The sequence below is a fragment of the Triturus cristatus genome, chromosome 1_2 (genome assembly GCF_964204655.1).
Source record: "Triturus cristatus chromosome 1_2, aTriCri1.1, whole genome shotgun sequence".
Taxonomy (NCBI): domain Eukaryota; kingdom Metazoa; phylum Chordata; class Amphibia; order Caudata; family Salamandridae; genus Triturus; species Triturus cristatus.
In genome coordinates this window covers 1,025,577,201-1,025,601,068 of record NC_140580.1, presented here as the reverse complement: position 1 = coordinate 1,025,601,068, position 23,868 = coordinate 1,025,577,201, and the positions used below count along the sequence as shown (strand labels likewise).

Below are 23,868 nucleotides of genomic sequence, written 5' to 3'. Positions count from 1 at the left end.
TCATTTTATCTTTGAATTAACGAGTTAACAGTATGTTGCAAAAAATTAAAGGTTAAGATTGGAAATAAAAATATATATTTTTCAATAGCTTCTAATACTTCTACCCTGTTCTTCAGTGTCCCTGAATATTGTGCGAAAGAAGCAAGAGGTATGATTTCAAATTCTTTTAGGAAGAATTGTGGGGGGGGGGGCAGCTTTCAAAGTCTTTGAGAGATGTTAGCCTTTAACATTGCAATTTGGTCATGATAAGTTCATTGATCATATATTGCACTTGGTGTTTAGATAGACCTTAGATGAAGAAAAGAGATACAGTTGTATTGCTTCTGAGCACATATACTTTTAGGATTAACACTATTTTTAATTAAAAGGTGTCAAGATGGTCCATGATTTAATACGGGTTTAACAATCTGCCCTATTTGTGGGGACTGATCATCTCCAGACTCTATTCCCCTGTTCTCCTAGATATTCAGCATTTCACTGTACTGTGCCAGGGCATCCGTGAAGCTTTGGAGATGTGGTTATCCTCACTTTCCTTGTACTAGCGATATCCATGCATAGGAAAAGGATGCAGCTTCCAATTCATTCATACATCTTTTAAAGTTGCTACTTAATAATTATCCTACCTCGCTTTCATTAAACAAAATTACAGTTTCTTTAAATTAGAGAACAAGTTGGGTTTGGCTGCATCATTTATTACAAAAAATAATGCACATTACACTACAAATAAGAAAACTTAGGATTATCCTCCCTTCTTGAAATACTTGTATTACACACGATCACAGCTTTATTAAAGGGCCGTGCCTGGGCTAAAACTAGACTTGTACTGATTCAAGAAACGCACAGGAGGCCTGAAAAAACATTATCTTGTTTAAAGTCAATAGCATGGTTATACTTCTTTTCCTGGCTTGCGGGCCAATTTAATTTCTTTCAGCGTTTCCATAATAGCATACACAAGGTTTTCTAGGGATATTTCCAAAACTCTAACCCTCATAACAGGGCTACCCTGAGCTTATCTTGATTGGCTTTACCTTCATTGCAGGAGTATAAATCTGGCTCAAGTGATATGTAACTTCATTCATTTCACAGTACGTGTCCAATAAGTGATGTGAAGTAGTGTACCTCCCAATAGGGAGCGACTAACAAGAGATGTCTCCAAATCAGAGAATGCCTATGGCCCCACAATCCTACGGCAGAAGGCACTCATGATGCTTAGCTTGCTACTACAGGCTTCATATTTAAACATGGGCTGTATTGTAACATGTATGTCAGGACATGCCTACAAGCTCCAACTCATTTGCAAATAAAATAGGGCTCGACTCACTAATGTCTCACCTTCACATCAAACATATCTATAACTCAAACAGGAACGTGTCCTCTTGAACCTCCACTGTACTAGGCCCTCTGATCAGAATGCATTTATTATCGAGTCCTTCAAAGTTTTACAGGCCAAGGTTGATGACTGCCAAGCACACAATACGTGTGTTGCAGCTACTGGCTTCCCTTCGGACATTGAAACACAATGCAGGCATTTTCTTCTTTTCTGGGATCACAGCACTGTGACATTCAGAAACTTTTGGATTTTTTCTTTCTGCTCTACAGATTAGTGACCTCAGAAGTTGTAGGGGCTCATGCATCAACATAAGGAATTGTGATTCCTTAATAGTGATTTTTTTAGAAATTGCTATTTGGGAATCGCAGTTCCTTATGCATGTAGGAATTGCTAAAAAAAAAATTGTGATTACTAGATATTCCTTTATTGCAAATTGCGATTCACAATTAAGGAATAGCTTCCCATTCATTCATATGGGCCAAATAGGTACTTGCACATTGAGCATGCAATTTCAAGGGTGCAAGGGGGCCAAAAGGCCACCCCTGAAAATGGAATATGAGCACACGTGGCGCACACACATGCCCAAGCATGTGTGTGCGTCAGATGGCAATTTGAGAAATGCGCTTTTGTGCATTTTTCAAAGTTTTTGCAAATTAACATCAACTTGAAGTTCGTGGTAATTTGCGATTCCAAATTGCGAAATAGCAATTTGGAAGTGCATGATGAATTGCATTTATAAAACCGCAATTTGCAATTCCCTAAATGCATTCGCAATTTAGATAATCACAAAATTTGCGATTACCTAAATTGCGGTTTTGAATTTGATTTGATGCATCCCAAATTCAAAAATACCAGGCGCAAATGGGCCGATTCGCAGAATCGGCCCGTTTGCAACAGGTTTTTTCAATGATGCATGTGCTCCTAAGTGCCAGCGAGCAAAGGAAATGAAAGGCCGTCTAGGGCAATTAAAAAAAAAAAAAGAAAAAAACAAAGAAAACAGAAACGAAAAGACATATGGGAAAATAAAAGTCACAAAACTCTGAGAACAATGACACTGTAAATGAACGGGTTTGCCTACTGCTACAACCAACATGTATAGAAAGGAACCGTTAAAGGAACTCATATTGTATACATACACTCAGGTAGCGAGAGACTTAAATCAGTGCTATCCCCAACTTGAAAAAGGTTTTTAAGTGCTGAGAAAGCCTCCTTCGACAGCATGAGAACACCAATGTGAATCCTTGGAACTTTTCCCACTGGCGAGTAGGCATTTTATGCAATGGCACAATACAAGTAGGAAACATTATATTCCAGCAAAAGACAGGTTGACATTTTTTCCACAATCGATCTATCCTTAAACCCAACGTTTATTTGCAAGATGTGTGTGCTTTGTTGCTTTTTACAATCAGGGCAATAACAGATTGGCTCACAGACAGAGGTAAGGAGAAAAGTCAGATGACGGTATTTCAGTTTTACTCAACACAGCAGTCCCTAGCCTATGGAGTGGAATACCTCCTCGCATGATAGCTATAGATCTTAATACAATGATCCCAACAATCCAGGACCAGCAGCTGTCCCTTTGGTGTCACACACACACCCACAGGGCAGGCAAGACCCTCTCGAATTAAGATATTATAGCCACCCCCTTTGGGGAAAAGAATGATCTCTTTGCGTCCGCTGTCTGCAACAATCAAGTCCCCTCGTGTGTCTACACACATCCCAGTAATACATCGGAAATCCTCATTCTCAGAGAAGAAGTGGCTGATTTGGCGGCCTAGCTGTCCATCTGGGCCCACTGAGCCAATAGAAAAGCCCCCCTCCAGATGATGCTCTTGTTGACGATTCTCCAAGTTCAAGCCTAGGCCCTGCGTGAAGTAGACAGTGCCCTCTGCATCACAGGTGACAAACTTTGGCCTCACAGCACTGCACAAACGACTGTACTTGACCACTCCAACACTGCGGTCCACTGTTAGCAACCATATTTTTCCCCCTTCTACATCGGTCACCACAAACTGTCCAGAAGGCATGGCAGCAATTCCCCATGGCTTGCTGAGCTGACTTCTGTGGCATGCCACACAATGACCATCTGTGGTATATACCTTGACAGAGTTATCATAGTGGTCAGTCACACCAATTAATCCATGACTGCTCATAGCGACAGAGAGTGGAATAAGGTTGGGGAGATCTGCTCCAAGAAAGCTCAGTACGAAGTTGTCAATACCAGTTGGGTTACGTTTAATCTCTCGCATAAATCCTTTTCGGTTGAAGACTTGGATTCGGAAATTACCACGGTCTGCAACTAACACTTCCCCCTGGGCAGTGACATGTAGACTAACTGGTAGATTGAATGTACCAGGCGCGCTACCCTTGCACCCCATCTTCTTCAGAAAATTGCACTGATGGAGGCCTCCTGCAATTTCTGGTAACTGCGGTCTGGCAGGAGTGGAAATTGGAGGCAGGCTACTCATCTCCTCATGCATATCCACATCTTTGAAGGTCACAGAGGAGGATGCAGCACTGTCCAAGATAGTTTCCTCCAAGTTGACAGTGTAGGGTTTTTTTACTACCTGCCCCACCTTTAATGGACCCACATGCCCCATTTTAAGGAGTTCTGCCTCTTGCAGGGTCAGCTCTGTTTGCAGACCAGACATCAGCTCCAGCTCCTCCTCTTCCACAGTTTCTTCTAAGAGGGCTGTGTCTGCCTGCCTTATCTTGGCTAGGAAATAGTCACACTTGGACACAATCTGCACCTCTGCTATGTTCAGCAAGTAGCTTTGCTCTTCCAAAACATGGTTGTTAGTCTTCTCAGCCTCCAACAGGGCACTTGCGAAAAATGTACGGGACTTGGCCAGTTCTTCTTGGATGCGGCTCTCCTCTTTGTCATACTCGTTCAGGACTGCTTTGTATTTGGATTTCAGATCTCTCCCTAGCCCCTCCAGTGAGGCCTTCCTCTTCTGCACATCAGCCATCCACTGACGAAGACTGGATAACCTTGACTCTAGCCCTCTCCTGCGCTCCTCAGCAGCCTCCTGAAGGGGAAGTGTACTGTGCCCTTGCTGCAGGTGTTCTTCTTCCTTGCAGGAGTCACAAATCACTAGGTCACAACTCTTGCAGAAGTGCCGGGGAAGCCGCCGTCCACAAGCCTTGCACATCAGGGCACTAACAGCATCACTCACGCCAGCAGTGTCAATAATCTTCAGGACAGTCAGGTTATCAGCGAGCTGACTCAGATGGGTTACTCTGGTCACTCTACTGCAAAAGGGGCAGCGGATCCCGTTGATGCTGTTGGCCAAGAGCTTCTCCAAGCACAGTCTGCACATAGTATGTGCACAGTGCAAGAGCTTGGGCCTCATGTTCTCCTCAGTGAAGGTCTCCATGCAAATAGGACACTCAAGAACCTCGCGCAGGGCATCAGGATTCAGACCCGGAGCGGTTGCCATGTTGTTTCTGGGTAGGTTCCCCTAGAATAAAAAATAATAAATGTAAAAAAGCATGCCATATGGATTTCAGAAACACAAAGAAGTGGTCAATATATTTTACCTTGAATATTCCAAATACTGATTTTTTTTAAAAACTTTTTTTAGACATCATACATGCATTTCTACAAAAATATTTATCACAATCATAGATTAGTTTAATGTGTGATTTGCATTTTGCAAGCCAGCTCTATTGAACACAGTGGAATAATTTAGCTCCTGAAAGACGATTAAAAACTAATTGTTCATTGGTGTTCAAAGGTAGACATGAGGAGGCATTGAGCAGTGACTGAATCGCATACTGTGACTGTTAAACATGGGTTGACTTTGGGGCTTCCCCACTTGACCTAATAGTGTAATCCTAGGGGAATTACCTTATTTCACCATGTATCATTTTCTTTGACTGTCAAATTTATAGGCCCACTCAAGTAATTAATTCCTGGTTTAAGTGAATTACTATACTTGTATAGTTCAATGTTGCTTCGCTTAAACCGCCTATATCTGATAGATATATATCAATTGCGGCTGGTGACATTTGAAAACGGGTGAGGCATAAACATTGGGTATGACTTATGTAGTGAGCGACGCGAGCAAGCTTTATGGACAAATATGGGTCCAGGCTGGGTCCCCCCTGTAGAGAAAAAATTGACAAAAGATTGCCAAATGGTGCATTTTAAAGCAAATTAATTCAGTGATAAAGCAAGGCTTATAAAGCAGTGGGATCACATTGTTTGCTATATTAAACACATTAAAAACTGCCCTATATCTTACTGCATTAATATGTTCAACAGTTACTGTAATGTGTAAATTGTACAACGCGACAACTTCAGTCTTTTAAAGTGTGTGCTTGCCCAGTGTCTTGCACTGCATGCGGCATCAACTTTGGAAACAAAAAGCTATAACCAGGCTTTGGGAAGGACCCACAGCTGCGTACTGCAATCAGTCATATGAAATATGTGAAGACAGGTCTTTAAGTGGGATGAAAAACATGGGTGCTCTCTTAAAGGGAACATGTAAAATACATTTCTGTAATTCCCATAGTGAGCTACACGACAGGTATTTTGGGATCTCTGAGATGTGATTGCATCCAAATATATAATACAACAACTGACCTACACCTAAAACCGGTCAGTACGATTGGCTTTGTCAATGGTTGTTAGCTGTTTAAGATAAATGAGTAACAACAAGGATTTGGTATAAATAATTAACCTTCAAAAAGGTTTAAATTATGAAATTTCAATAGTATTGAGGCCTGTGGAAGGAGTTTTGGCCTTCAGTTATGCGCACTTTTTGTTAGATATGTATGCCCTTTTTTCTGCACTTCTCATCTATCTGTACATCTTTAACCACCTCTGTTTCCTCTTCAACACCCTATTTTCACTCTCACCGCACCTCCCTCACTTCACCACTTCCAAACATACACTGCACTCAATCACACTGCACTCAATCACATCTAAGCATGCATTTCCCTTTGCTTTTGCCCTGTAAATATTTTGCCATTAGTGCACCCCCTTCACACACTTTCCACAGAATTGCAATTGGAATACTTGACCATTGTTGTGTGCGCTCTGCAGACAGGCCAACCCACTGACAAGCACTTTGCTTTGGCTTCAGCGCCAGAGCTCCCAATCAAAGCCCCTCAAACACATGCACAGCTCAAAGTATGCATGGAAAAAAAATACAGAAACACAACATAATTAAATAGCCAACTCTTGAGGAAGGCAAGGTTAAGTAAAACTTGAAGTAAGAAAGGAACTAATTTGCCAACATGCATTGCCTTAACGTTTTGAACACCAATTGTTTATAAATCAATCTATCTTCATTGGCATTAATGTTAAGAGCATGAAGATAGGGACAGTTTTAATGTCAAACAGCAGGTAACCGTCTACTGTAAGCACATAACTCTCGCTTGACTCCAGGATATTTGGATCAACTTCACTAGGGAACAAGAACCCTGGCTGCTTGTCTTTTGGATCCATTTTGCAGGGGAACAATTACAGCAGCTTCACTTCTAACGGGGCCAGCGTCGTGCAGCCAGGGCTGGGGTGTCACAGTGGGGGAGGTTAGCATGGCAAGGGGTCTCAGCACAATATGCACAACAGCAGATTAGCATTCTAACACTTACCATTACCGAAGACAAGGCACCAAAACGCATGTGCTTGTATTCACACATGCTTGCATCCACTCTATGTGTGACGAATGAGAAAGGGTGGGAGCTATGCCTGTGAATTACAGACGGCTGCTCTCACGCAGGGAGGAGAGACTAGCTCCCAAAACCGTAACACTGAAAGTGTCACTGGCCTATAGTGGCTACTACCATAGACTACAGTGGCAATGATTTCTTATTTGAACAGTAAGCCCTGCATCGTGCGTCACATTTCAGAAAGTAAATTTACGGCCTGAGCTTCTGAGCGAGGCGGTGCAGGCAGCTTAGGAAAGACAGCCCAGACTTAAAGACATTGATTTGTTCAGAGATATGATCGTATCTCTAAATAAAATCGATTTTTTTCTATACCTGTCCAGGAATTTCAGGAGGCGCAGCCCCAGGGCCCTAATGGAGAAATAGCCCCGGAGATAGATAGGAGATAGCGATAGAGATAGATAGATAGCAATCTCCCCGTACTTCCTTTCGACAGAGAGAGACGGACCCAAACAGGTAAGGGAGGAAATGTTATTTATTGTGTCCCTCTGCGACGCGTTTCGAGCACCCTGTGCCCTTCATCACACAAGAAAACAAACGTCCGCCATTGTTATAAATGCTAGGTGTCCACCCATTAGTGAGTCCCATGTTCATAAACATAGAAGAAATATTTTGGAAACCGGCATACTTGTTGCACAATTGGCAAAAAGTCCCCACTTAAAACACACATTTGAAATATATATATATATACACACACACACACACACACACTCTAAATTCACACAAACATATACAGACATACATATACACAAACACCTAAATGCACACATATTGATTATGTACATTATAATCTGAAACGGTCTCTTGGCTCACTGTTATTTATGGTCTTCTGGCATTCTAGAGGAAGAGGATACCTTAATCTTGGTCATTTTATATCTAGAATTTTATAGAATAGCTCTGCATGCAAATACATAGCCAGGAACTAATACGAAAGCCAAATATGGTTTGCATTTTTTTTTAAGTTTGAAAGAGCCATCTCCTATTTTATCTGAGATATAGGGTGTGATTTACATTCCCATTTCTTCAATGATACAGCTTCTATGTTGACTCACTCTACCTAGCCCGACTCCTAGAGCTCACCTCCCAATAAAGTTGTTGGCTGGCCCATCTCTAGAGAGGCTCTTCTATGAACCTAGTTTGAATTCTGCTGCCAGTACGAAGGTCTGATCTGTGTGCCATTTAAGAACATGTGGTTCGGCAGCTCAGACCTGAACTACAGAGTTCTGCAGGTGAAAGAAGTGGAATGATTATACCACCTGTACTATACAGATACAACTTCCTTGATGGACAACGTCTAGTGGATGTAAATCACCTCTTTCTGTCTCCACCATCTAATCCTTACAAATAACCTGCAGAAAGCCCAGCTGTCAGTACAACAGAGGATGCCCAGAATACTGGAGTTGCAATTTGCTGCCAGCTGTTCCTAACAACTGGGACTTACATTCCGTAACCACTTCACTGTTTAATTTCTGCAGAATGCCCAAGAGAAGCAGGCCAGCAGCAATAATTCCCATCTATGGTGGCCATACTTAATTACCCCAATGTTTTCCAGTGCACAAACTAAGTTTTTAAAGTGCTCCTTTGTAACAAAGCTCGGTATGGTACAAATTTCTCACTGTTGATACTAATTCAAATTTATGCTGTCTAGTGCCCACCATGTGCAGGAACCAAGCTGCCTACATGTGCAGGCTTTTTTTTCTTCTTCAGAACCCCCATCCTACCACCCCCCCCCCCCAAAAAAAAATATGGCTGCTTTGAAATGGCAGCGCCCAGCATTCAGGAAAGTGCTCTTGGCGTGTCGTCAGGAACCCTTTTGTCGGGCATGGTGCGTAGCCTCATTGAGTCAAAACGAATCCCTAAATTATTATATGAAACTGCATCGCTTTCTTGAAAAACTATTGTGCAATTCATGTTAAAAGGCTAATAGATGCCGGTAAAACCCATATTAAATTACATTTTGGGACAACTGACAAAGTTATTTTCTACGACTTATTGCCCTATGAAGCCATGTTGAATGTCAAATACATCTCTCCATGTTTTGGACACAAACATATATGCATGCATCTTAATAGAACTTCAATAAGCATTCACCACTTTGATTAACAAAGTGGAAGTTAAAAGGCTGGAAACAAAGACATGACAGGAGCCCCTTCTGGCGATCTGACAAACAACATGTGTTCTGTTCCTTCACAAGGTGAAGGAGCATTAAAGAGGTCTTTAAATCTTGTTTTTATCTTGCACATTTATTCTGTGTTCAGAGACAGAAGTCAAAATTCAGTATACATCTACAATTACTTTTGTTTCCTCTGCAAAGATCCAGGATTTTGTGAAATGTCTGACAAATGTGAACAAAAAGCGTGAAATGAAAGGCTGTAAGATGTCAAGTTTTATGCTAACACACATTTAAATAGCTGAACGGTGAATGCCACAAATGTATCAAAAATACATTTCATTAGTTATGAAAGCCTTTGTTTTGTACTTCTGTGTGATGAAAATAAATATTTTAATGGAACAAAAACAAATCAGAACACTTTATTTACTTGGTGATGTGCAAATGATAAATAGGTTTGCTGAAACCCAATTTACACAGATTATTTAATCATTATATAGTTTTATAGGTAAAACTGCTTGTTTGTGGGAACGTTTTTAACTATCTCAATGGAAAATGTGATGCCTGTAAAAGACTTCCTGCCTTAGTAATATATATATTAAAAGCAAGTTTTTAAACATGAACTGAGAAATATTCCTGCCTCAGCCCTGATGACAATGCTATTAGTAAACTAAGAGGCAAGGCAGGGGTCGTGTCTACCCTATTTGTGGGCTAGATTTTTAATATGCATGGAGCAAACGTTTAGTCTATTAAATTAAACCAAATCGTTTTTTTTGTAAAGCAGGAATGCTGATCTCACATAATGAAAGATGCTCTAATATGCGATAATGAAGAAAAGAGTGGCTGAGTGAAATTAAATATTTGCCTAGGATGACATAATGAGAACAGTTTACGGGTCAAGTACATTACAGTTAGGTCGAGTAGAATGCTCATGTTGCTAGAATAGCAGGTCTGGTAACAGTTTGTATGATTTTTCGAGGCCTGAATATGAAAGAACAAGCATATTTGCAAACAGGCGGAATAAAAATATAACCTCTAGGGCAAAATTAAACCCATCATAAGCCTGTTAAATATTTGTTGTAAATATATATTAGAAACAGTTCAATACAAGTCAGTATTCAAAAAAATAAAAGCTGCAGTACCTTGGAACTTGCAGAAACATGCAGAAAGATTCTAACTTTTCTCTTACTAAGAAGTGCACAAAATAAACATGTTCTCTCTGCTTGTCACAGTAAGCTAGAAAAATTGAGCAGAAGAAAGAAAAGCACTATTGCGTTTTCGCTGCTTTAAACAGCTGCTTCAATTATGCTCCACGACCTGACCTGACCTTCCTTTCACCTCGGCTGCAGGCTCTGTCAGCAGGTGTTGTGACATCAGAACTTTAATGTAATAACTTATGTTCTAACAATGAATTATTGAGAGCTCCATTGAAGACAATGGAGCAGCTCTGGGCTTCTAATGACTGGTATAAGCCTTCTTCTCCAACATTCCAATGTTTCTCTTTCTCCCTTTTGTAATTTAAAACATTCTACCCTAAGTGGGTGGAATGCTCTAATAGCCTTATAGCCCTTCTGTCTCAGACTATATCTGTTGTTAAAGGCTCTCATCCTTGTTAACTCGTATTCAGGGCCTTTAACAACCTGTATTGCCCTGGGCAGAGGGCTATAACAGTCGAGTTCTGATGTCTTTTCTTTATAATACGCATCTGGGTACGTCACAAGTCGCAAATATAAAGAAATTAGAGAGTGGCATTTATATAGGGATTACAGTACTATAAATGGCTCCAGAATCACAGAATATAACACTCTACATATCAATAACCTATAATACATATCATTGCTGAGCCAATACCTATATATTTTTCTTGTCTTACAATATCCAATATCTTAGTGGCAAGTGTGGCACTATTTAAAGCATAATAACCAATTTACTTCTAGCCTTAGCTACCATTAATACTTACAACCTGCTGACCCTTATTTGCACTTCAACATTATGTCAGATCATGTCCCCCAAGCTCAGTACACAGTAATTCCCAATTTCCTTCTTAAAAGCTGTGTGCCTTAAACTACCTAATACTGTGGCGCATTTGGCCTATATGGACCCTTTATCAAAACAAACAATATAACCTCCAGCACTCACATCACACTACATATACCTCAATACCACATCTTTAATCAACATTACGCTCAACCCAACATATATCCATCCCTTACACTAAAGAAAACATGGACCGCTTGACCCCAACAAACACCAGAGTGCCCCTATAATGAAAACCCCATTATGAAAGCAACGTAAATACCCTTTTAGCACAGAAGCAACTCACTAAACTTGTTACGGTACTCCACATATCCTGCATACTTACAGACCCACGATACTTCAATGTCCCATACAAAACCAGAAACAGTCCCACAACAGAGGACATTAATATTTTCAGTCCTCAAAATAACTTTAGCCGATTCACCAGCCTCATGTTATGATATCAGAAACAAAAAAATACAGATACACATTGGGAGTTCGTTCAGACCTTTTTAACCATGGATCTGTTGAGCCGCCAGTCACATTTTGCCAATGCTGGTTCTCCTATACTTTCTGCTCTACATAGAATATGCCATATATTCCAACCTTCGTGTTGAAAATCGTAACACCCGATATGTGCTCAGTCCAAGCATCTTTACATACTACCCCATAATACTTCAACTTGGTGTTACTCACCTCTCATATATCCAGGGGCATCCCTTAAATCATGCCCGTTTAGTCCACAAACCCTTTCCCAAGATCACCCTCCAGATCATAAGCAGTTGTGATAGCCCCATGGGCTTTTGTGATGAAAGTCTTCAGGTTGTACAACACAAATTTAATCCCAGCAGACCAATGTATAATTTGGGTATACAGTCAACCATCAAAATATTGTCCATGATGTTAGATTAGAAATGCTTAGTTTACTTATTCTTCAAGTAGCTACATTTGAGGACAATAACAGCAATATTATTACTGAACGTGGAAGGGGCACTTTGATAAAATACTGAGGATTCAAATGACATCTAAACAGAAGATTACAGCTCAAATCCTAGCACGACACTCCTTTATCCTCATATTCTAAAATATTCCTATGCAACCAGCCCAGGGCTCTCTCAACTTCACACCACAAATATTTCCAGATCCAACATTGTAGGTACTCATAACTTCAAATCATGTACCACTAACCGTCAAAGTTGGTATCATTACACCCCTGCATCCATATACCACTGATACATCAACACCCAAGACGCTCAGTTACAGCACTGCATATTCAAACAGTAAAAACACCCCAGTATGGGAAACGGCCTTTACAGCACAGGCTAAGCCACGCGTGCCATTTCCCTGCAAGCGCAACCACGTTTGCCTTAACCAGGCACATGAGTGGTTAAGACATATGCGCGGCGTAGATGCTGGAATGGGCTGGCCCTGGAACAGGAAGGATCAGGAGAGGACATGGTGAGGTAAGTGTGGCTTGGCTAGGTTTTGAGGGGTGGGGGTAGTTTTTAAGGGTTGGGGTAGTTTTTAGGGTTAAGGATCAGGATAGTTTTTAGGGCTTGGGCAGGTTTTCGAGCTCGGAAAGTTTTTTTTTTGTTTTTTTTTATAATTCTTTTTATTAAACATACTCGACATAGAGGTACAGTTCCACTCAGATCAATTACAGGAAACACAGCAAAACCAAGGTATAGAGACATAGTAGGATGATGCTTGGAAGTTACGGTGAGGGGGGACCATCACCTTCGGGGTCGCCTGGGGGGGTGCATATGTAGCCACGGTATTCGTTACAGGGAGCACAGATCCTGGACCAGTTTCAGGGACAACCCCTAGCCGCATATACTGTCTTTTCCCGCAGCATACACCAGTCAAGATCTGTCTCCCAATCCACGACCCTTGGAGCATGTGTTGCCCCCCAGAGTTGAGCAAAATTTCTCTTGGCAATCATGCAGCCCAGTGTGACCCATTGTATAGCGTGTGAGTTAAGGTCAGTGGGTTCCCAAATATTGAGGAGGCATCTGGGGGCCTCTGGCTTTACAGTGAGTTCCAGTGTTTGCCTCATAATGTTGTGAATATTGCGCCAGTAAGTCTGTATTGGGTCGCAGTGCCATATTATGTGCATAAACGTGCCTAATTGGGTGCATCCCCTTCTGCAAAACCCATCCGTTGGACCTCCCATGTGTATCAGTTGGGGGCCCGTGATGTAGACTCTATGCGCGCTGGGATGGCGACAGTTTTGCGGTCTGCCAATTTTTGTCGTCCAATTCGATTCCGTCTTCAACCCATTTCTCTCGCAGGGACAACAATGGATCATCCATATTGTTGATGAGTTTTCTATAAGTTAGGGAAATGGCTTTCTCGGGCAGGTGACCATCTAGTAGTCTGTCCTCTAAGGGTGAATAGTCAGGTGGGGAGGTGTCCCGGGACAGAGCTGTTTGCACTGCGTGGCGTACTTGTAGGCAAAGAAAACGCTCTGACTCCGCCATGGCAAATTAACATTGAAGGGAATCAAAGGACTTAACGCCATTTTTATCCCACAAGTCTCTGATGTGGGAGATGCCAATTAGGTCCCTGTGAGTTGTCCTGGTCCCCCGAGTCTCTGAGAGTCCCATAGGGGTGCGGTTAGGGTCCGTCTGTTGTTCCAACCCAACGATGCAGTTGCCACGTGCCAGATATGGACAGTATGCTTAGTGGGACCGGTGAGGGGGTATCTGTTGGGCTTAGAGTAAAGGGCCCAGGTAAAGGAACCGTTTGGGAGGAGCAGTCTGTCCATGCCAAACCCCTGATTGTCGAGCCGGCCATAGTTGCTGTGGTTTATTGCAGTTAGGTGTGAAGCCCAATAGTATTTATTGATGTCGGGCAATCCAATGCCCCCATCGAACCAGTTGAGGGTGAGTTTTTGTAAAGCAATACAGGGCCTCCCATCCCAGAGAAGGTCTCGCTGGAGCCCCTCTATTTGTTTGAAATAAGAGTTTGGCACTGGGTCAGCCGAATTTTGAAGAACATAGAGGAAGCGGGGTAGGGACATCATTTTGAAAAGGGCCGCCTTGCCCAGCAAGGAGAGAGGAAGTGATTTCCAATTTATGATATCTTGCTTTAGTCGTTGTATTGGGGGAGCAAGGTTTCGGGTAAAACGAAGAGTTTTGTCCAGCGAAATGAAAATACCCAGATATTTAAAGCCTTCTGAAACTATTGGTATGGGGCAGTTTCGGGGTATTGGGGGGGCCTTTCCACACAGAACGTAGAGGAGAGATTTCTGCCAGTTGATGCCAAACCCGGAGTATCTACCAAAGACGGCCAAGATGTCAAATACAGCGATAAGGGATCTTTTGGGGGATGCAAGGTATAATAGTATGTCGTCCGCGTACAGGGATATACGGTCTTCCCAGTCAGCCGACCACCGTTGCCCACGGATCATTGTGTCCCTGCGGATCCAGGCCGCAAGGGGCTCAAGAGCTAAAGCGAACAGCAAAGGGGAGAGGGGGCAACCCTGACGGGTCCCTCGGCTAAGTAGAAAGGATTCAGATTTCCTATTATTTACAACTACCTGAGCCATTGGAGAACGGTATAGTAGCCGTACCCATTGATTGAAGCCCGGCCCGAATCCCAACTTAGTGAGTACGGCGAAAAGATAAGGCCATTCAAGTGTGTCGAAGGCCAAAGTGGCATCCAGGGAGACCACGATGGCGTCTTCGCGCAAAGTCGATGCCCTGCCCAGGACTCCGTGTAGTCTACGCAGGTTCAGAGCGGTGTTTCGCCGAGCCATAAACCTTGATTGATCAGGGTGCACCAGGCCCCCTATCACCTTAACCAGTCTGTTGGCGAGTACCTTGGCTAATATTTTGGGCTCAGCATTCAATAATGAGATAGGCCGATAGGAGGCACAGTTAGTTTTAGGTTTCCCTTCCTTATGGATCGTGACAATGGTTGCGATTCGTTGGTCAAGAAGAAGCGACCCCTGCTCTAGACTAGTCTCAAACATAGATTTCAAATAAGGTGGTAGTCTATCCGGGCGGAGCTTGTAGAGTTCGATCGGGATACCATTGGGACCAAGCACCTTGCCAGGGTGGAGTGCTCTGATTGCGGTTGCAATCTCGTCAGCAATAAGGGCGCTATCCATAAACGCGCGGTCGCTGTCAGATAGTACCGGCAGAGAAATGTTGCGCAAGAGTTCAGAGGAGTTCGCTTCGGTGTATGGTGCAGCGGAGCAGTAGACTGTACGGAAGTGAGCTGCGAAGTGGTCAACTATGTCTTGGGGATTCACTATGGCGGATCCTCCAGAGCTTCTTAATTCAGGAGCTAGTCGGCTAGCGTGCTCCTTTTTGTCCAGCTAGGCGATTAATTTCCCCGCCTTGTCTCCCCAGTCGTAAATTCGTCCAAGTCTATCATGTCCTAGCAGTTTAGCACGGTCGGTGACCAGGGCTCGGTATTCCTCCTGACGGAGTCGTAGGGCATGGAGAGTCCCTGACGAGGGATCAGGGTCGAGGTCGTTCTCAAGACGATAGATTTCTTGCTCTATGTCGGAGACAGCCTTCAGCTTGTCTTTTTTGGATCCCGCTATTAACCCCTTCAGTGCCACGCCCTTTCCCCCTCCTGTGCCGGGCGTTGCACTAGTGGGTGGGATTCATGACGAGATAGTCTCGTCATGGGCACAGCGCAACCGTGCTCCATGACGAGACTATCTCGTCATGGGCACTGAAGAGGTTAAGGAGAGGGCTTCACCCCATACTACTGTTTGAAAGCTTCCCACAAGGTCTGTGGGGAATCGACCGTGTGCTCATTCTCACAAAAATAGTTATCGATGGAGTTGATCAGACCGGTCCGTATTTTAGGTCTTTTAAGATACCAGGGGTTAATTGGGGCAACGCGTCCCACCTGGGAGTTGTCAAGGACTATGTGAACTCAGAGAGGAGAGTGGTCGGAAATGCCTCTAGCTAAGTGCCGTATCTCGTGTATGTCCGTCACCTGCGGCGCAGGGACAACAATATAGTCTAGCCGCGAAAGGCTATTGTGGGCGCCCGAGTGGAAAGTGTGTTGGACCTTGTCAGGGTGGTATGTCCTCCAACCATCTACTAATCCCATCGCTTCCAAGAAACTAGAGAAAGATTGCGCGGTGGGAGGGAGCGTGCGTGGGGGGGTATCTGTCCAGTGTACCTGATACAACGGAGTTAAAGTCTCCGCCGAGCACAAGGTGCCCTTCTGGCAATGCCAACAGAACAGCGCTGAGGTCGGAGAATGTGGTGGCCTGTAACCCTGGGGGTGCATAAATGGACATGAAGTTGATGGTTCGCCCCTCCCATGTGCCCGTGATACCCACATATCTACCTCGGTCATCCACGTAGGTGGAAGTAGGTGAGAAAGGGAATGATTTCTTTTGCATAATGCCCACCCCTCTGGAGTTAGACGCAAACCCTGCATGAGCGATCATAGAATAGCCCCATCTGTGCATAGCTTTACAAGTGTGGCCAATGAGGTGAGTTTCCTGGAGTAAAACAATATCCGGTGACAGCCTCCGAACCTGTTGCAATACTATACTACGTTTGATTTTGTCCCCCAACCCGTTTACATTCCAACTTAAAATTCTAGCTTCCTTGTTACGCTGTATCCCCATTGATACGTGTGCAGATTGTAGCAGTGATACCTTCCGAAAATAGAAACTGTACCATCATCATGACGTCGAGAACAACAAACAAGAAACCCTAAAATCAGGTAGGCAAAAAAGAAGACCCTTACCCAACAACCCCCCACCCCGTTGCCCCAGCCTCGGGGCTCGAAACTGCCCATAAACAACTTGCAGAGTGCCTGTCACCCTAAAAGTTCAAAGAAAGAAGGAAAAAACGATCCAAAGGGGAAAGCAGGGAGCTCCGTGTCCATGCCCTAAGCCACATCACTGTCACACCTCTATTAAACAATTGCCATATGTCCAAAAATAAATCAGTAGTCCCGTTTAGGTACCATAGATCCCCCCCCCCCCCCCCCCCCTCCGGAGAATTTTTAGGGCTCGAGGGGAGGTCAGGCTACTTGTTAGGGCTCAGGCGGTGGGGTCATTTTTAGGGTTGGGAGAGTTTTCAGTGCAGAAAGGGGGGGGGGGGGGGGCTCGTTCATTTTTAGGGCTCAGGTGTTAACTGTACCGCACATCTCTCTTCACCAATCATGCCTTTACCACAAAATGGCGTGGTGAAGGCATGCGTTGTTCAGGCGCATTTGTGGTTAGTGCAGAGCTGTAGAGGCACGCATGGCTTAGCCATGCATGCCTCTATCATACAAACCCCCAGTAGCATAATACACTACAACAAAGACCTCCAAATCCCTCACTAAACTTGCTTACAAGTTCCCACCAGACTACAATGTGAATGCATCGAGTTCAGGGTGCTCCCATCATAATGTCTCAAATACTACTATTAAACTAATAGTTACCCTGCATATAAGCAACTTCTATAAAAAAAAAATCCTCACATAGTAAAAACCATATAAAGCAATTTTTCAAAACTTACTGCAAGCAAGAGAGAAGTTCTGGTGGTAACCGGCAGTGAAAACCTCTGGGACATCTCAGGCTTACCATCTACAACAGGTTCTCCCCAGGTCATTCTAGTTTCGCAACAGATATGCACAAAAAAGAAAGATTTTTTTTTTTTTTAAACTAGACCTATATGTCATTCTAGTCAGTTTCCATACCCTAATGATTATACTATGGAAATGCCCTGCATCCAAGTGTACCAGCAGCACAGTTCAAAGATTACAACCGATTTGGAATTTGGTTCTTCATTTGATATATTCTCTAAAGAAATAGGACTACGTGTCTAAAGCCAGTCAGGTATGTTATTGGCTGACAATCCAGCAACATATTTAATTTAAACTGCTGTATACTTTCCATCGTCTTTCTATCAAGTAGCTTCGCTGACCCTTCTCCATGAACCACTTAGGCCTTATCACCCTTCTTCCTCCCTACAATGCAGTACAAACTTCCTAAAGACAAGTTCCTCATTTTAGTAGGCAGGGTCAAGTACAATGGACTTCTAAGGCCTTGCCTCTACACTACTAAACAGACCGATTGTGTGGAGTGTCTGCTTCTCTATAAATCAGCAATTTAGAAAGCCATTAAGTGTAACTTTTTCAGCCCAAGTCTAATTCTGCCACTACCTCTGAAGAGCGTCCAGCTATCTTTTCCTAGCACCAAGACCCCTACAGGTGAATCTGCTCTCCATCAGTATCTACTACTCTTCCATTTTGTTAGTCTTATTAGGTATACTAGCACACCACAATTAATTTTCTATTCTGATGTGATCTACGCTCAAAATGAATTTCTCTTTTCACGCTTCACCAAAATAATAACTTTCTTTACTGCACTGTTGTCTAATGTTGGTTTATATTTTTGATTTATGTGCCATCGATCTCTACTTTTTCTTTGTGATCTAGACCATTTTCTACAGTCTACTGCATCCCAACCCATTTGCAATGATTCCCTTTACATTCACCCACTGCCGAACGTTCTCCTTCTGTTACTTTACATTAACATCCCATCTCCTAACCAAACCAAATCAACAGTTTAGCTTCTAACTTAACCAAACACTGCCACTGTTTCCAGCATGAAAGTACTTCACAAGTGTAGCAATCAAATGCATTACACTTAATAGGCATTCAGTTCCAATAGTATGAAAACCATGCAATACATCCACCACTGCAATGTTACACCCAAAGTAACCCCAATCACCAAAATATGAACACGCCAACAGCACCACACCTTGTCATTACACCACTATTTTCACCCATAGCCTCAAATCTTAATTCATAAAACCAAACAAAGTGTTAAGTCCCCAACCGCCAAGGCGTTTGACCCCATTCAGTGGCCAAATATGTTGACGGTTAGAACAACGATATCAGAGCACACCTAATGTTTGTTACTTTTATACTAGATGCATTTAAGCACTAACCACTGAATCATTCAAAGTCTTCTGTTCCGGATTTCACAAGTAATGTCAACCATCCAAGTCCCAAATTGATATTCGCAGCTGTCTGGTAATTCCAATTCAATCTTTATTTCAACACAGCAGCCAACGCGCGTTTCGCTCAAGCGGGCTTCCTCAAGATTCTCTACTATCCAATACTTTTCTTATAGTGTCCCCAGATTATTCATACATCTGACGGATAGTATTTTCTAAACGCTGATTCCATTATCCAAGTATCTAATTTTGATAATTGGTACGAAAATATGCTGAATCACCATTCACCAGAAGTGTTTGAAAAGAGCAACATTCATTTTAATAATACAAAATCATCCTCATGAGACTATCATAAGTATCATCGTGAATTGGAAAAGTTCCCGCTAGCGTGTCTACGTCCCTGTGTCAGTGCTGGCTAGGATGGGGGTGCCACAAGCGTTCTTAAACTGGATTCAATTGCTATATACAAAACCCACAGCCCGGGTCTGTGACAAAGGACGCACATCTGAGCCAATAAATAAATAAATAAATACATAAATAAATACAGAGGGACATGCAAGGGCTGCCCACTATCCCTAATTTTATTTACCATAGCTCTAGAGCCCCTAGCTGGCATCATACGTCAAAAACACTAATCTGCCACGCTAGGACATTGTCTTCGACCCCTAGCGATTTCACTTTAGGCGGACGATATGGTCGTGTACATTAGAGACCCAAGCACACATTTGGAGCCTACACTAAGAGAGTATGTTAGGTTTGGAGGGCACTCAGGCTTAACCATAAACTGGAATCAATCAGTGATATTTACGCTGACCCCGGCAGACACGCCACACGAAACAGAATTTCCTCAGGTATGGTGCACATCGTCTCTTGAATATTTGGGTGTCTGGGTGGACAGAGACCCAGAAGTAGTCATCAGGTTGAATTACGGCACATGCGTTACAAAATTGAAAGACCAGATAGTGAGATGGATAAGGCTACCCTTATCACTGGCTGACAGACATGCAATAATTAAAATGGTTGTCCTACCTATATTGTTATACTTCTTTGTCAACATCCCTATCCCCCTCATGCTGGAATTTTTAAAAACATTGCAGCCCTGTATGGTAACCCTAGCCTGGGCAGGCAAACAACCCAGAATAAGATGGCAAAGTCTCACTCGCCCATATGCACATGGGGGATTTAAAGCCCCGATTTGTATTTATATTACTTATGTGCCCATGCCCATTTCGCTCAATACTGGTATCAACCACACAGCTTCATTGCGCGTGTGGCTATCGAATCAGACGATGTGTATCCAACTCCCCTTAACGCCACACTACTGCACGAGCGCAAACTAGCAAACCTTAAAACTGCTAGCCCACTAGAGTATCTGTCACGAGCGAAACTGGCAACAACATTACAGGAAGCAGGTCTCAGCACTCTGGGCAATGTCTTCCCAAATGGGGAGTTCATCTCGTTAGATGAATTTATTGGTGGCTGTCTGATGCAGAGGTTTGCATATTACAGACTAAGAGCGGCCATAACAGCGCTGTATCCCAGTTTTTCCCAGGAACCTCCTGGGTTACTTTCGCTTCGAACTATGTTAGTGAGTACAGACAGGAGAAACCTAATAACTAAGTTGTATAAAACCACTCAGAAAGAAATTAAATGCTCAGTGGACAATGCCAGGGAGAGATGGAACGCAGTGCTAGATGCACAAGTCACAGCAGAATACTGGGTAGTCTGCTGTGGATTATTATATACACTTACCTCCAACTGTAACCTAAAAATAATACACTTTAAATACTTACAACAGGCATACTATACCCCACAGCAGCTACATAAATATGGGTTGAGCCAAGATTCCCAAATGTAAACGTTGTAGAACAGACGAAACAGATTTTCTCCACCTCCCTTGGCTCTGTGAGCCCATAGCGGCATATTGGAAACAAATAATAGACACATTGACTGAGATTGTGGGTATAAGAATTACATGCACTCCGATGGTATGTCTACTGGGCCTTCTTAAATCAGTACCCAATGTTCTACGTAAACTAGTAGCTAAGGCACTGCTGTTAGCTAAGCGTTGAATATCAATCTGCTGGGGTGGGAAAAAGGTGACGCATAAGAAAGACTGGCCTGCTGTAAGTCACAACTAGAGACCTATTGAGAAGAACTGCCCGAAGCTTCACGACCAACTGACTTTTGGGCCCTTTACGTTGTGTATATGTTAAGTGCAAACTCAGAAACAGCTGAATGATTAGACAAGTTTTTAAATGTTGGGGCCAATTAAGTATTATTGTATACATTACGTTAGCAACACATCTAGACAAAGAAGTAAAATGACCAACCAATATTGTGTTATACAGGAAGGTGACTGATCATGTTGTTATTGTTCATTTTACCAGATATTTGTTTAAAGTACACTGTGCAACTAAACTACGTGCTAGGTCATCGAAAGTACGAAATACTGTAATGCACATTTAAAGATATTGTAACCCATTTATGAAAAGCCAATAAAAAAAAAGTGCCAAGTGCCCAAGTGGTTCTACAACTCAAAAAAACGACACACAGTGTACTCCTAGCCAAAAGGGAAAGAAGCCAAAACTATTCCAATCACCACCACATTTTAGAAAGAACAAAAAACTATTTCCAACTCCTGCAACCCATTGTACAAGACAGCACATGATCCAGCTCCAGGTTGATCCATTTTAAAACAAAGAAATTACATACGAAGAAAAACACTCACGCCATAAGATACAGTGCACACCAATAACAATTGATTCTGTCATATCGATATACAATTTCAGGTCCTCTATTTCAGAACAGACATTACACCATCAGTTCCAGATTAATCACTTCTAACACAGCAATGCCTCATAAATAGGGCCACTGGAATTATGCGATTCTGCGGCTGCTGTAATTGCCACATAATTAAGAATTTGCTGCATAATCCATCATTAGCTACAGAATCTGCAGGATTGTAACCCAAAAAATATTTGTTTCTAGCTGAAATAAATCAAACGTTACAACGCAGTAAGCTTGCGTTACCGTGCAACGGAAGGCCCTTACCAAAAGAAAACTGATCACCTTTCAATTGCTTATGGCTGTATTTGAGTGTTAAACTGTTACTAATGAGGTGGAGCCTTTGCCCAGACACTGGTAATGTGTAAAGACTAAAAGAAAATATTAAACGATGCAGTAATCATTTACTAAGTAGCAGAATTTGCCCTTGCTTGCAGCATAATTTAGTAAGCATTGCCGCATAATTTGATGCTCCCATGCCTCATATTTCCAGTGGTCCTACTCGCAGCTCGCTAAACTCCACCCAGGAACACCACGCCAACCAGTCTATAGCACAACAACTCATATACTTGTACAGAAAGACTTTGTTAAAAGAAAGATCCCATTTACCTGCAGCCCCAGAATGTGTTGTATCTCGTATACCTGCAGCCCCAAATCATGTTCAGGAATATAGTGCAGTGAGGTCAATGCTTGTTGCTGAGAACTTCCCTGACCCACATGAGACGAGTTTGAATTCCTGACTCAGTCTTCCAACCATCCAATGTCAGTAAATTGTGTAACATTAAATTGGTAACAGTAAAATCTTACAGCAGTTAAAAACTGCGGTAATTAAACAAACAGCAGGGTTGTTCTTTTCGTATTAACAAATGATTAATGATTGACTCATGTACCTCCGCCCATAACTCTACAAGAGGGAGGCATTTCCAGTCCGCCATAATGCCCCATATACTTACCTCCAGTCCACTTCGGATCACAACATCACAGATTTTTCTTAGCAAACCCTTGAGTGCTGATATAGTATCCGTAGATGCCGCTGACGACCATATCAAAGCTCCTGGTATACCCCCATCATCATAACAACATATTAAAGAACTCCTATTAACAACTTGAAATATAAACCATGAATCTAATACTATTACACCTCCTGTAGACAAGCAGCAAGAAAAATAGGTTCAGGAGTTAAGCGCTGACATTCGCCTAACCGACAATGTCGGTCATCCTGTTTAGGTGGATAACAGAGGTGTAACGCAAAATGATGGGGTACACCTGCAGAATGTGGCGAGGGGCCCCGAGTACCCCATAGATCTCCATTGACAGGCTAAATGGAAGCCCCATATGGGGCGGGGGCTTCCCTGCGGTACGGCCCTGGTGGATAAGTAGAGAAACACCGCACGGGATAGTATTATCACTTTCCATTAACAGCACTACAAAAAAGAAAACATTATGGTTCTAGTTACACGGGGGGGGGGGGGCGAGGGGGATAACATCCCACATCACAATGTTGTGTACTCCCCCACAGGCGAAGAACCCTTCTGCAGCATGAAAAACACACAATATGTTTACATTATTTAAGTGCAGCCAGAAATTGACCCTGATCTTGTCACCCTGCACGCTCATATCATAGCCTCTCTTCCAACAAATACAGACCCTTGGTGCCTGGCCTCGGAGACCCAACCTACCCCGTGGTGAATGGACCGGAAGCCCGAGACTCCCTGACGAATCACCCCACCACGGTTCCAGTGGCCCTACTCTGCCGTTTTGCGACTCCGCTGGTCTGCCTGGAGCAGGGCTGCAGGATGACGTAGTTTCCGCGCCGCGGAGCTTGGGATATGTAGTTCTAAGCAAAGGCAATAAGCTGCACGCGTCGCCGGGTGTATGATGAACGATATTTCGCGTGTTTCGATGGCACAGGTTTTCGCTAGCGAATTATGCCACGTGTAGTTGGAAGTTATTATGAAAGCCTTAAGATGGACTCACACAGATGTACAGTATTTTATTTGGTGGAGCGCGGCTGG

At 43.0% G+C, this 23,868-nt stretch overlaps 2 protein-coding genes across 5 annotated transcripts in view; one reads left to right on the top strand and one right to left on the bottom strand.

Moving 5' to 3' along the window:
• The window catches only part of ASTN2 (astrotactin 2), a 2,498,474-nt gene that overhangs the window by 2,068,347 nt on the left and 406,259 nt on the right, over window positions 1-23,868 (top strand). The gene's annotated exons all lie outside the window — the stretch shown is intronic.
• TRIM32 (tripartite motif containing 32) lies at window positions 672-23,664 on the bottom strand. 3 transcript variants are annotated; one of them, XM_085612148.1, is made up of 2 exons: window positions 23,533-23,664; window positions 672-4,791 (listed from the first exon to the last, which is right to left on the bottom strand). In XM_085612148.1, the coding sequence occupies exon 2, from the start codon at window positions 4,768-4,770 to the stop codon at window positions 2,827-2,829; it is 1,944 nt and encodes a 647-aa protein (XP_085468274.1). In that variant the 5' UTR covers window positions 4,771-4,791; window positions 23,533-23,664; the 3' UTR covers window positions 672-2,826. The 3 variants fall into 3 exon arrangements, with proteins under 3 accessions (XP_085468274.1, XP_085468290.1, XP_085468280.1); XM_085612164.1 differs by having other exon boundaries at window positions 23,501-23,625; XM_085612154.1 differs by having other exon boundaries at window positions 22,807-23,544.